The sequence below is a fragment of the Lygodium microphyllum genome, chromosome 4, assembly GCF_053477565.2.
Source record: "Lygodium microphyllum isolate KBCC chromosome 4, Lygodium_microphyllum_v1.1.10, whole genome shotgun sequence".
NCBI classification, from domain to species: Eukaryota; Viridiplantae; Streptophyta; class Polypodiopsida; order Schizaeales; family Lygodiaceae; genus Lygodium; species Lygodium microphyllum.
The window spans coordinates 2330743-2344540 of NC_141138.1; the positions used below are offsets into that span (position 1 = coordinate 2330743).

Sequence of the window (13798 nt, forward strand, 5' to 3'; positions counted from 1 at the left end):
GTGAAATTTTTATGAATAAAACATAATCATTTTCTATTCAATTTGTAAATAACCCCTTTATATTACACCCTTTCATATATAAAAAAAGTATAAAAATGATATTTAAAAAAACCTTATTTTGAATCCATATGATGCACACATATATTCATGAGTAACTTATTTGAGGGAAGATCACACGTTATCAAAGATGTTGTGAAAGTTACATTCCTTACTCAATCTTATCACTTATAAAGTCTTGATCACTCAATTGGTTTATGGATTTTCTCCTCCATTTGGTCATTAGAGTTACTGCTTTTATGCCCTTGTTCATTTTAATAGGTGATGGGACTCACTCTAACTCTTTAGACATTCTCTTATGTTTTAGGAGGCTATCCTCCACCTCATGGCTTCTTTAGATATTGTGTTCAAGCGTGAGTCACTAGCCATGAAGGAATATATATTTTTGCTCTTGGTTTCTCAAACAAAGAGGTTAGTTATCATATGAGTGATTGTGACTTTGTCTTTTGCAATTATTTTGAAGATGTAGAGAGCCTAGTTATACCTATCGTGATCTTTGGTCAATATCCATAAGCTTTGCAATCAAACCATCACTATTGCCTTCTGGGGGGTAATGGTACATATTGTGTTCTCTCTCTAGAGCCTCATCCAAAATGTTTTTATCGATTTCTTCAAGTTTTTTGAAATTGCCAAAGTCTCCTTTCTTTTCTCTCTCTCTCTCTCTCTCTCTCTCTCTCTCTCTCTCTCTCTCTCTCTCTCAAAAATGATTGTATCTATCCTAGTTGGTGGAGGTGGGGTCTAGGTCAAGTTTTGTTGCATGTAGTTGCCATGCTTTTACTACATGTTTCTACATGCCCAAACACATGGTGGAACTCTTTACTTTGGTGCATTTTGACCATGTGCAAGTAAAAGCTATGGTTGATCCCATTTAAATGAAAGTGCTGAGAAGAGAGAGAAAACATGAATTTTGTGAGTTGAAGTTTCAAGTGACTCTTGAGAGAGTCTGTGTATGTTCCACTCATCACTACTATAATATAGAGAACCCTCATTTTTTTAGGGTACTTTGTGAACGGTGAAGATCTCCCCTCTTTTTTTAAAATAATGCGCAGTTTATTTATAAGGTAGCCTTTCATAGGCTCAGTAAGTGTAGATAAGCATGTGGCAGTGAAATTTCCCCTAACAATAATTCTTTCCAAGTGATCTTAGTGGGGTGCCACTTCAAGATTAACACCTGCAGTAAACAAAATATATTAGTATTCTGAGAGCAATTAAGAAACAAATGAGGGATAGATTCTACCTGGATACCACACCTTTGGCACATTCCATTTCCTATGCCAACTTTCAGAGCCCTCTCATTGGTCCAGAGGCCTTTCACCGTGATTAACCACATCAAACAAGAAATTTTAGGCTAAATAGAGGCAGACCACAGGTTGTTGAATCTGTAATTCCATTGATCTACATTCCAATTAATATGCCATCTAGCATTAAGTTTGTAGCACAGTTGAGCATTGTTTATCTTAAGATCAGGCAGTGGAAGTAATGACTTGTCTCCTTGCAAACACACCCCTCTGTGGTTGAATTGTTGGTTGAGATTTATTCCTTTTGCTCTATGTTGGTCCCATAACATTTTCCTTCCCCTTAAAAAATCAATTTCATGTTGTTTAAGGTTAAATAGTTCACCCATCTTTTCCTCTTGAATCCAGTTTTTATCTTTATAGTCCCATATGTCACCCCAAGTTTTAATCCCCTTTTTATATAGTTTGTAGGCCAGATTGGCCTCTTGGTCTTCTATTGCTCCATGAAAGAAGCTGAACCAGATAGAATCTCTGGAGCTGCAAGGGAGTGTGAGATTGATTTGGGAAGAAGGCCTAAGGAGACCCTTGTATTTGAACCAGGCTTCCCAAATTCCTTTGGCTAGTTGAGAACAATTTTTGGTTTTTATATTAACAGGGCTTATTGCTACTGTTAGAGGATCAAGTCCCTTCCACTTGGAGCATATTGACACTTGGAAATGTTTGGTTGCAGCATGCAGAAGGTTTATCCAATCTTCCTCCTCTCTGTTCAGGCTTCTTGCAATCCACTTAGCCGCTAGCTTTTCAGCCAGGCTATGAAGATTAGGAAGACCTAGCCCTCCCAACTTTTTGGGTGTTGTACATATCTTCCAAGACACTTTAGGTACCTTGAATTTATCCCCATCCCCACTCCATAAGAAATTTCTGCCCAACCTCTCAAGTTGTTTCATCCCTGTCTTAGAGGGTTTCCAGCATGCAAGAAAATATATTGTTGAAGGGATAAGAATGTGTTTCAGCACAAGCACTCTTCCTGCCATATTGAGCTGACAGCCCTTCCATTTCTCAAATTTTTTGTTTATTTTATATATCACCCAGTCCCACCTTTGCTTCATAGTCACATCAAAGCCCATAAGAATACCTAGTAACCTGAAAACTTTACCAGATTTTATTTCTTTGCAACCAGCTTCTATCAGCCACCTGGGAGAGGGACTTATTAGGGTTTTAATTCCTGTCTTTTGAGGATTTATGACTGACCGTGAAGCTCTACAGAAAATTTGTAGGCATTGCTAAAATGCAACAAGGGAAACACGATCATTGTTGACTGTGCTGTTTATATCATCACCAAACTGATTAAGTACCATATCCTTTTTATTTGGAAGTTTGATTCCTTGAATATTCCCTTTATCAACTCCATCTTGTATTAACCACCCTAGAGAGTCTGCAACAATGGCAAACAGGAGTGGAGCCAGGGGGTAGCCTTGCCTAATGGATCTTCTAAGAGGGAAGGAGTCTGTCATTTGTCCATTGACTGCAATCCTTGTGGATGCATTGCCAAACATGGTGCTAACAAATTATTTAATAAACCTCTTACCAAGTCCCATATCTTGAAGGGACTGTCGTATGAAATCCCATTCTAACCTGTTATATGCCTTATCAAAATCAATTTTGAAGAATACAAAATCCTGGTTTTCTTTCTGAGCCACTTGCAAAAACTCTAGTCTCTAGCTGGTCTCCCCTCTTTCCTTGGGTGCCACTTGCAAGTCACAAGTAGTTTAAATACCAAAGCTACGTGTGTACTAGTGTAGTAGGCAAAGGTGGACTATGTCAAGTTGCACACATCCCCTTGATTTGCACGTGTCCCAGCTGTTGGTTAAAACTTTGACGAGGGCCCACTTTTGCAGCTTCCTCATAGGCCATGCCACATGGCGTAGGCACGGAGGAGGGCCAGGGAAGACAAAGTGAGAGCGACAGACAGAGAGTCGAGAGAGAGAGAGAGAGAGAGTGGACACGCACACCCACGCGCGTGTAGTGGGTAGTCGTGACTCCTGACTTTCAGTAAAAAGCGCGCGATCTGAGTGAAGATCTAGGACTCCCGCTTGGAGCGTGCCACGTCAGCAATGGCAAATCGGCAGCTGGGGCACGCAAGTGCCCAAGTGGCAGCGCTGACGTGGAGCCAGCACGGATGTGACGCTGTGGATTTTAATAATAAATATGATAAATGATAATGATAATAATATGATAATGATGATGATGATGATGATGATGATGATAACGTCATAACAACGATATACAGAGACTCGAGACTCGAGAGGAAAGAATGTGGGGGGTTATTAACGGCGCTGGTGGACCGTGCGGGGTAGCTGAGAGAGGGTGGGTGCAGCTACCCGATTCGAAAACGGACTTCCCTCCAAGAGAGACACAACAGGGAACAGACACAGAAGAGAGAGAGAGAGAGAGAGAGAGGGCGCGTGGGGGGGGCACTCGGGAGTCGGGAGGTAACAAATGCCTACAGTGAACCTTTTAACGAGAAGGAGCAACCTTAATTTTAGGAGAGAGAGAAGGCGGTGGATCGTGGGAAAGGGGGGGGGTGGCCAAGGAGCCTGGAGGTACCAAATGCCTTAAGTGAACCTTTCAAAGAGAAGGACCAACCTTAAATTTAAGCTGAGATCAGATGAGCAAGGGCACAGATATATCAAAGGGGCATGCTTTTGACGTAGCATCTCCCAAATGACTAAGACTTTCATTCTCTTTATCGACATCCCCCTCAAAGAGCCTTGGCACTAAGGCCTAGTTCAGACAATGACGGATATATGCTTGTGTGGATCGCGTTTTCTTTGTATTGTATGTGGATATATTTAATGACCGACTACAGAATTCACAAATTCTTGCTTGGATTGTTGGTTTACGTGGCAATGTCTTTTTAACATGTTGCAATCTTTGTGTGGAATTGACAAATCCCTTTTTAACACGTTGGCATCACAAGCCTGTAGGTATGTTTTTAAATGTGGCCTTCTGTACAGTTTGAATCGGGCCTAAGAAAAAACCTGTCTTTTCCTTCTTGTAACACATTGTGCCTCTAGCTTTAGGCTGGATACACATCGGGCTGTGGATGTCCCGCATGGTGGAAAAAGAGGCATCCGCTGCCCTACATGTCAAAAGGCCATTGGGCCCGATTTTTGCGGGTGGCAGACACTTCTGGGCGAGGGATCTTCCTCGTCCCAAAATTCAGGCGCGCCTAATATACAAGACGACAATACATTTCTCCAAAAAGTGACCTACTAGACTAACAGGAATCGAACCCCCACCAATCCCCCCCTCACACCTCTCATTCATTACCAATGGGCCAACCTCCTTTTTGTGAAATTCTTGGGCGTAATAGACAACTTGCACCTCTTGTCCGTCCATAGCCCGGTGTGTAACCGGCCTTAGTGTTTACACAAAAGAGACGGAAAGTTGGTCATGGTTTGTAATGCTACCACCTCTATCTGAACCCATCCTTAAATTTAAGCTTTCTCTTTTAAGAGCACCTTCCCACTGCCCCTTCACAAACAAATATCCAAACATGGTGGGGGGGGGGGGCTGGCCGGTGGCTTTGTTTCTCCACTTGACCGTCTATAGCCAGTCAAACTCTCCGCCGCGGACCGTGAAAACTTCCATTCTCGCGGAAAAAGAAAATCTGTGTGCGCGTTCGATCAGCATGTCACATTTTTTCAACGTGAGAGACAAATCGCACCGATTATTCATTTTTTGGCATTCTCTTAAATTCCCTATTTTAAAACTAAAATTTATGCGCATGCTGTTATTATTTGATTTATTTCCTCCCAGCAGGAAGGGGCCTCCATCCAACTTCCAAGTTCCTGCTACACGTCAATCAGCCACCTGCTGGCTGCTCTGCTTCATTCATTCCTTCTCCCTCCCGGCCTTTTTTTCCTCCTTGTTATTAATGTGCGTACCGCGTATCCCCATCACCGCCATTTTGTTGTGAGAATCTGTTACTCCGAGACGGATTCCCGACTGTTTCTTTCTTCTCTCTCTCATTCATCAGGACTCAGGACTCAGGACCCAGGTTGTTGAACCATCTCTTTGGAAAAAGAAACGGAGCTACAAGACGACAGAGAGCCTGAGTTCTTACGACATATCGTCTCCTGTCTCTTGCAGTTACCTCTCATTCTCCTCTGCAAACCTCTACGGGAGCATCTTCATCATGGCTCTCATGGCTTCTTGGCCATGGAAGTTCCTAGGAACATACAAGGTCAGTTCTCTCGCTGTCCCTCTCTGCCTCTCTCTGGATGTTCTCCCTCACGTAGAGAGGGAGAGACAGACGCAGCGCACACACTCGATGGAAATTCTCACTTCACACACACACACACACACACACACACACACTCTCTCTCTCTCTCACCCCTTCTGACTCCCTCGATTGCCATCCTTACCATTCCCACCATTGCTTTATTTTTGCAGTACTACCTTCTGGCACCCTTGGCTAGCCAGCTGGTCTACAAACATTACTATTCCAGAGGGCATGATGACACCCGTGAGTTTCTTCTGTTGCAAGACTGGTGCTTTCACATCCTACTCCTCTCCTGCTTGCGTTGCTGTGTTTACGAGTCCTGGCATGCCTTGTCTCGATCCAATTTCATCTCCAAGAAGAGGGCCATCCAGCAGGCTGATGTGGAGTTTGAGCAGGTGGACAGAGAGTTTGATTGGTATGGATCTTGGTCGGCCTCTGGGAAGAGTAAAATTCATGATGAGGCGCATTGACTAGTTTTAGCGAATTTGTTTTTTCATCAAAGTGACCGGATTATTTTGGTTGTTCTTGTTGTTGCAGGGACAACTACTTGATCCTGCAAGCCCTGATTGCAGCCATAGCTCAAGCTTGCAGCAGAGGAGGTTACAGCAACCCAGCCAACCTTCCCTCGTGGAGCTGGCAAGGTGCTCTGCTTCTTATGTTTCTTCATGCAGGTCCAGCTGAGCTGTTCTACTATGTCATCCACAGGGTCGCTCACAGCTCCAAGCATTTGTACAATAATTATCATTCCCTCCATCACGCTTCAACACGGCCAGAACCATCTACTGGTAAAGGATTGCCGCGGGTGTTTTGAAGGTTTCCTTTCACAAGAAGTTTTAGACAAAGGACCACTGTAATTCCCGCATTGAGGATTAAGAGAACAACACGATCTTCTCCGAGGGAGGGACCACATTCCTAGGTAGGTGCAGCTGGGGGTACAGGGCGGCAGCCCCCCTGCCCACCAACGGCACCTAGCTAGGTATGCGGTGCCTCGTAAGCAGAAGCTCGTGATATTGTTGAACATCATAGGGGAAGTCAAGGGAAAAGAGCCCTATTGCCACGCGGGAAAAGGTTGCACTTCTTGTACGCTTTCAGGTACAAACCTGGCTTCTGAACATTCGCACCTTTGTTGTGGTGTACGCAATGATGCAGGTGGTGCAGGAACGTTCTTACACTTCCTGTTACTATCCCTGGTGATGGCCTTGCCTATTGCTGGGGTAATGGTGGCAGGCCAAGCTTCCCTGGGACTTCTGTACGGCTATGTGCTAGGCTTCGATTTCATAAGAAACATGATACATTCCAACGTTGAAGTTGTACCCATTTGGCCCTTTGAAAGGTTGTCCTTTCTCAAATACATTATGATCACACCTTCGTAAGTATATGCACATGACATACACGCCGATTTCTCAAGTTTGTCTGAGCTTTTGTTGAGTGCGTTATTATTGCGCTATCTGCTACAGAAGATGTGTTTCGTTCAGTCTGTTTGGCATATACAATGGCCTAATTTGGTACTTGGCTGTGATGTGCAGATATCATTCACTTCATCACACTCTCGGGCAAGTGAACTTTTGCCTGTTCATGCCTCTGTATGATTACCTGGGTGGGACACTGAACAAGGAAGCTTTCAAGCTGCATGCAGAGTTGAGGAAGAAAGGTTGGTGCTTTTTGGCTTGTCGGTTTTTTTGAGTTAACATGCTGCCAGCTGCACTGCTATTTCGTGCCTGTAAGCTTGAAAAACCAGGCCTTGATTTGCTTCTCCTTACAGCAGGGCAAGTTAGCAGAAACTGATTTATAACCATATTTTGTCTAGACTCCCCCTGTTTTGTTATTTTGTGTCCTGTGGTTTATTGTATGGTGAGCCAACAGACATAGGAGTTATAAGGTCTTAATATGTTGCAGAAGCCTCCTGAGGTCTTGTGTGATGACAGGGACATGAATTTGCCTTGAAATGCAATGTTGTAGACAAACTTACCGTTTCATCTGGATGCTTCTTTCTACAGGCAGAGAAGAAGTTGTGCCCGACTCTGTGTTTGTACCTCATGGAGTTGATCTAACAAGTGCTTTGCACACGGGAATGTTTGGCCGATCATTTTCCTCGGTGCCTCGCCAAGGGAATGGCTGGTACTGGTATTGTCAACCCTTCCTCCCAATTGTCTTTGTTGGAGCATGGCTGTCATGGTTTTGGGGGAAGGCATACGTGATTTCCCACTACACCTTTCATGGTGTCACCCAGCAGTCATGGTGTGTTCCATTTGTGGGCTTTCAGGTAATCATGAAGAGCCCAGAAAGGCCATTGTATTGCATAAATCCATTCTAAAATGTTGGACAGTGCTGCTGCTTAGATGCTCATGTCCTGTGTAGGGGCATTAACATCAATAAAGACCCTTAAGCTGCTGTTATAGCTCAATGTTGTAGGATTCTGATTGCAGTCTGATTTCGCAGTACTTCCTCCCAAATGCTTTTCCAAAGATCAATGCTACCTTGGAAGAAACTATTCTGGAAGCTGACAGGAAAGGTGTCAAAGTGCTGACATTGGGAGCTCTGAACAAGGTCTTACTCTTAACTTGCTTTCTTTCTCTGCAATGTTTATGCAAGTTGCTTTGACTTGGTTTGAAACCAGGCATTAGATATAAATATGATTTAATTGTAATCTATACCAGAATGAGGCTATGAATGGTGGTGGTGCCCTCTTTGTGAAGAAGCACAAGGATCTTAAGGTGCGAGTGTGCCATGGCAACACGCTGACCACCGCTGTTATCCTGCATTCACTTCCAGAGGATGTGAAGGAGGTCTTTCTGACTGGCAGCACGTCCAAGATAGGGAAAGCCATTGCTCTCTACCTGTGCAGGAAGCATGTGCGAGTGCTGGTAAATATATAAAGCAAATGCCTAAAATCATATTTCAAGTTTTAGACGGTGCATGTGAATCGTGTTCTTTCTGTGCATGTGAATCAGATGCTGACTGCTTCACAAGAAAGATTTGACGCAGTTGTAAGGGAGGCTCCTAAAGAAGGCCAGCACTATCTCGTTCGGGCGACCAAATATCAAGCAGGGCAGAACTGCAAGGTAGGATAGGCAGTAATCTCAAAGCTTGTTGTTTATTCCCCCCCTCCCTCCTGAAGTATCTTTGATGCTGAGTGCTCATCCCAAGCGGAGAGATTAGTGTCAGTGGCTCATGCGAGACATGAGGCCACACAGATTAAACATCATCTGATCGGCTGTGATTGAATTTCGGGACTTGGGGCAGACATGGATTATAGGCAAGTGGGCAGGCTACTCGGCACAAAAGCTAGCCCCACCTGGCACTCATTTCTATCAATTCACCCTGCCACCCATCCTGCACATCAGACGTGACTGCACGTACAGTGATTCTGCAGGGATCAAGCTGCCCCCACAAGATGTTCGAGGACTTAATGCATGTGAGGTATGCACTGTCATGGCTGAAATATGTTTGCGTACATGTCTGCAATGTTCTCTATTGAAAACCTTGAGAGTAAATTCATGCCTCTGTACTTGTCTGTCGTTGGCCTGCAGCACACTATGCCAAGGTATGTTGTCCATGCCTGCCATGCAGGTGGATTGATCCATGCCTTGGAAGGGTGGCAACATCATGAAGTCGGTGCTGTTGATGTTGACCAAATCGATGTTGCATGGGAAGCGGCCATGAAACATGGCTTCACAATAGCTTAGCACGATCGTTTTTCATCAGGAACTCATGCCCAAACATTCTTGGGCATATTTCTTCAACTGCTCCATTTGCAAAGCCGCCAATATTTTTTTATGATACTGAAAGGAGATTGTTTATGTACTGGAAGGTGCTGTCAAGGCCATGCCATTGAGATTATCTTGACAATCTCTGGTGTGAGCTTCATGCTATGGAGTCTCCACCTTTACAGCATACATATTTTGTCAGGCAAGGCAAGGGCATACATATTTTGTCGCAGCAGGCAGGAGCCTGCTGTCCTTGTACAATATTGATGGCTAAACTAGATGCAATCTTTCTGGTCCTTGTACAATATTGATGGCTAAACTAGATGCAATCTTTGTGTCTCCACCTTTTCAACATTCTGAAATGTTATCAAATTTGTTGCATAAAGAACCCATTAACAGTTGCTCCAGTCGTATAACTTGCACCTCTTATGCAGCCAGCTGTGTGCTTGGTAAGTCAGATTAATTAGGAAAGCTTTAGAAACCAACCAATGTTGGAGCTCCACAAGAGGAGTGGCTCCAGGAACTGATAACCACAGTGCTAGTTATGGAGATTAATCAGGGAGATTGATTGTGGTGCCCATCATCATGTGGCTGGTCTAAAGCCCCATATGAGAGGTTTTCTGATTTACTCGTATTCGACCATAGCCCTTCTTGCTACTGATCGTACTTACTTGGATCTGTAATGTGCATCCTTCAATGCGGTTTTACTGGATGTGCATGTCAATCGATGGAGCAAATACGATGAAGGCTAGAATTTTGGAACTTTCCAATCCAGGAAATATTCAAAGGCAAAAGATTCCCCAAAGTTTTTAGGTAGTTCTATCAATCTACTATGGACATACTCAGCAGATCACAACTTATACATGCCTAATTTTAAAGCCTTTGAGACATCAAGTGCATGATCTTAATGTTTCCTATTTTGGAGGTCTAATATTTTGGCCTCCTTGAGTGAGGGATATCATAATTTCTTCTTACTGAAAGACGATCAGGCAAGAGATTTTGTACATATTATTATATAATTGGAAGCAAAACAAATAGGGTTTTTACAAGTTCAGCTATGTGACATTTTGTAATTATTTTTTGGGTTAAAACAAATAGGTTTTTACAAGTTCAGCTATGTGACATTTTGTAATTATTTTTTGGGTTAAAGAATGTACATCCAAAATTGCAAAAAAGCTTAAATGTAGAAAAGTTTTTTGGCTTTTCAAGTTTGTAAATTATAAAAACTTTAAAAGTTTAAAGAAAAGCTTTGAATGTTGGGAAGCCTTAAGCCTATATAAAGGAGGGGGACACATTAAGTAGTATGGGCCATTCTCTTCATTATGAAATTAGTCTCTTATTTGAGGAGAGAAAGTTCATACACAATTGTGAAGATGTATACGTCAGATTTTAGGTCATCCCATTTGCAAGACAAAATGTTAGTTTCAAATCTTTGTCATTCGTATTTTTAAGGATTAGACAAATAATAGTGAAATTAAAAAAAAAACCTTTGAATATATGGCGAAAATGAAAGCATAACTAACTTTCCAATGTATTGAAAAAGACAAAATTGCATAATTGGATGGGGGGATGGTATTTTTTTTCATGATTATTTAAATACAAAGAGATTTGTGCTAACCCTTGCCATGCCATATAGCATGTTTTCTCATTTCATTTAGTTTTTTTTTTTTTTTTGAAGTATCATCATTGTTAGCGATGTTTTGAACCTATGCGTAACGAACTTTCAAATGTATTGAAAAAAATGAAAACGTAAAACTTAAACAAATTGGATATTTTGAATGAATGGAAAAATAACACCTTTCATATTTATATTTAATTATGAAGAGATTTGTGTCAACTTTTGATATGTTATATAGTATATATTTTTTATTTTATTTAGCTTTTTTAAAAGCTTTTAAAGTATTGTTATTGTTTTAAAATATAAAATTACGAAGTATAGTATGTTTTCATGAACAAGTGTAGTGTTGTTTTATGATAAAAATGTATTGTTCTCATTAGCATCAATGGAAGTCACATGGCATCTCTCAAGACTTTTGGGAAAAAAAAAACTATGGCTTGTAAAAAAACATTATTAAAATCCTTTGCTACAACTTGGCATGACATAGAAAAATTTGAATCATCTTGGGCAATAGAATGTGAAAGTATCATTGGAACATTATTATGTGTTATAGTCACAATGCAACATTATGTTATCTCGCAAAAGAAGTATGCAATCACATGTCTAAACACTATCAGTAAAATTGCTACATAACAAATATGTAATATGTAAGATTGCATATGGAACTTTATACTCCTTTACTTGGTTGCCTCTCCACGTCCCTAGTCTCATCTACGTGCCTTGTTACCCCAATAGTCTTCGCCTCGCCAATGTCAACTAAAAAATGAGTCACATTTCCTTTCGATCGCTTTTCATGAACTCCCTTGTTCCATCCCCACTTGTCAATCTAGTTGGCCCATGTCTTTTATCTTTTGTAGGATTGGCACTTTTAAATGATACCACAAATAGGTTTTTGGCCCATGCCTTTTATCTTTTATAGGATTGACACTTTTAAATGATACCACATCAATGCAACAAAACAAATCTGGTTTTGGTGTCTTTTGGATCTAATATTATGGTGGACCTATGCTAGAGGTCCATTCCTTTTAGGTTTTGATTTCTATGGATCATCTATTGCCACTCCAATTATATGTTTTTATGATTTGACTTTTGTAGTACTATTTAAACATGTAATTTAGTGTGAATTGCACATACATAAGTGAAATAATTTATGTGCACATCCATCATACATAGTTTTTCATAGTTCTAAATATTCCTATAAATTTTATACCTTTGTGTAAAAAAATCATTTTCTTTGTAAAAAATCACGTTGTTGCAAATTTCAATTGTTAAATTTAAAATTAAAATGCTATACATATACTTTTAATAATCTAGATGTGTGCCTAGGAAGGATTGCTCAATTAACGCACTTCTAAAAGAAATCCTATGTCTTATTGGTGAGATAGAAATCCTTTGGAAGATCACTTGTACCTACGTAGCTTGTGAATAAATGAGCAAATGAAACTTTTCTTCGAGGTCAAATAGTGGCTTTTAAATGTGTATCATTAAGGATGTAAGAAAGAGTAGTTTTTCTTAGTTCACTTACATTGGGTATTCATGTTCAAAATTATTTGTGCACAGTGTTAACTATTTTTGCAATTCTTTGTGTTATTCAATTGCTTGACATCTTTTAGGTAGTTGAGTTGACTCTTTAACCTTTTTTAAGTATTTGCCTTCCCAATCCTCTTTTGGATTTCTTTTGTAGTTTTTTAAATCCTCGTTGCGTGGGTTCACCTTTTTCCGTCATCTTTTATTCGTCTTCTCTCCTCTCTTGAAGCTTTAGTTGGTTTTGTAAGAAGTGTTCCTAACTCCACCACTTTTTGACCCTACTAAGAGGAACTTTATTATGGGTTGGTGTTAGAAAGTAGCTTTGTACTTAAAGTGCACTTTGGCCAAAGGCATATAGTCCAAAAGTCTATAGAGTTTTGCTTTATGTTGTTTCCTAGTAGAGAAAATTTGTAAAGTATTCCTAGCTACTCTACCTAAATACTATCTTTGGAAGTATGGGGGTTGTCAATGGGGCTAGAGGCCCTTGACCATGGAAGAATTTGAGTGGCTACAAGCTAGTACTAGAAAGGCCTTTGCCATTAAAACAAAACCTTTATCCATCTAGGATGAAAACATTAATGATCTATTTAGACCAAACAAATGTGAGTGCTCCTTTGCTTTTCTAATAGATGTTATTCTCAATGGTCATCCGCTATAGCTCATGGTCCACCCTTTTTCTTCCATGAAGGACAAAGCCTTTCCAAAGGAGCTATCCCCTAAGCAAGCTTGAATACTATAAAAGTCTAATTGTACATTGCTTGCATCCAAATATAGGTAAACATGCATAGTAAGTTTGGATGCATACATTACAACTTTCACACATTTGTTTTGTAAAGCCACCAAACTTCCCAATATGGGATTTTTCTCCCATTTCATTACCAAAAATATGATAAAATGGGATTTTAAGTTTTTTTTTTTCCAACAAAAGGGATTTTAAGGTATTAGACTTCTTAATATGGGGTTTTGAGACAAGGGATCTTTGTGAACATTTTCCCAAAGTTTGTAGGGTGATTGATTTGGGACTCTTATTGTTAGGTTTTGAAGTCTTACTCATTCTAACTAATGCCTTATTGAAGTTTCACATGAGAGTTTCCCAAGGACTCCATGGTCTTGTGCATATTGCTTTTATTTGTTCTTGGTGCATAAAAGTTTCTACATCATAAGACATCTTTCAACAAAGTGTTTTTGCAACAATGATAGAAACATTGTTATCATTATAGAGCAATCCTATAAAAGATGTATCAAACATGGAAAGCATTTCTACTAAGTAGAAAAATGAATCTATTGATACTCATAGTACAAAAGGACTGAATTCAATTCCTAATAATTTAGAATCTAAAACAACCATAATCAGAAAATACTAACA

The 13798-nt window shown here is 40.6% G+C and overlaps 1 protein-coding gene across 3 annotated transcripts; it reads left to right on the forward strand.

Moving 5' to 3' along the window:
* The first annotated feature begins 5122 nt into the window (after positions 1-5122).
* LOC148036734 (very-long-chain aldehyde decarbonylase CER3-like) lies at positions 5123-9727 on the forward strand. 3 transcript variants are annotated; one of them, XM_087675618.1, is made up of 12 exons: positions 5123-5234; positions 5335-5541; positions 5751-5995; positions 6118-6365; positions 6730-6913; positions 7107-7231; positions 7578-7843; positions 8020-8127; positions 8238-8444; positions 8532-8642; positions 8824-9000; positions 9111-9727. In XM_087675618.1, the coding sequence occupies exons 2-12, from the start codon at positions 5494-5496 to the stop codon at positions 9264-9266; spliced, it is 1875 nt and encodes a 624-aa protein (XP_087531744.1). In that variant the 5' UTR covers positions 5123-5234; positions 5335-5493; the 3' UTR covers positions 9267-9727. The 3 variants fall into 3 exon arrangements, with proteins under 3 accessions (XP_087531744.1, XP_087531743.1, XP_087531746.1); XM_087675617.1 differs by having other exon boundaries at positions 6730-6949; positions 9111-9726; XM_087675620.1 differs by having other exon boundaries at positions 5139-5541; positions 6730-6949; positions 9111-9726.
* Positions 9728-13798: the final 4071 nt, after the last annotated feature.

Bases quoted from the DNA above. Each gene is read 5' to 3' on its own strand.
- LOC148036734 (XM_087675617.1), top strand. From the start codon at position 5,494: ATGGCTCTCATGGCTTCTTGGCCATGGAAGTTCCTAGGAACATACAAG. The intron at 7,844-8,019 runs GTAATCATGAAG...CTGATTTCGCAG, and splicing joins TTCCATTTGTGGGCTTTCAG to TACTTCCTCCCAAATGCTTT. The intron at 8,128-8,237 runs GTCTTACTCTTA...AATCTATACCAG, and splicing joins CATTGGGAGCTCTGAACAAG to AATGAGGCTATGAATGGTGG.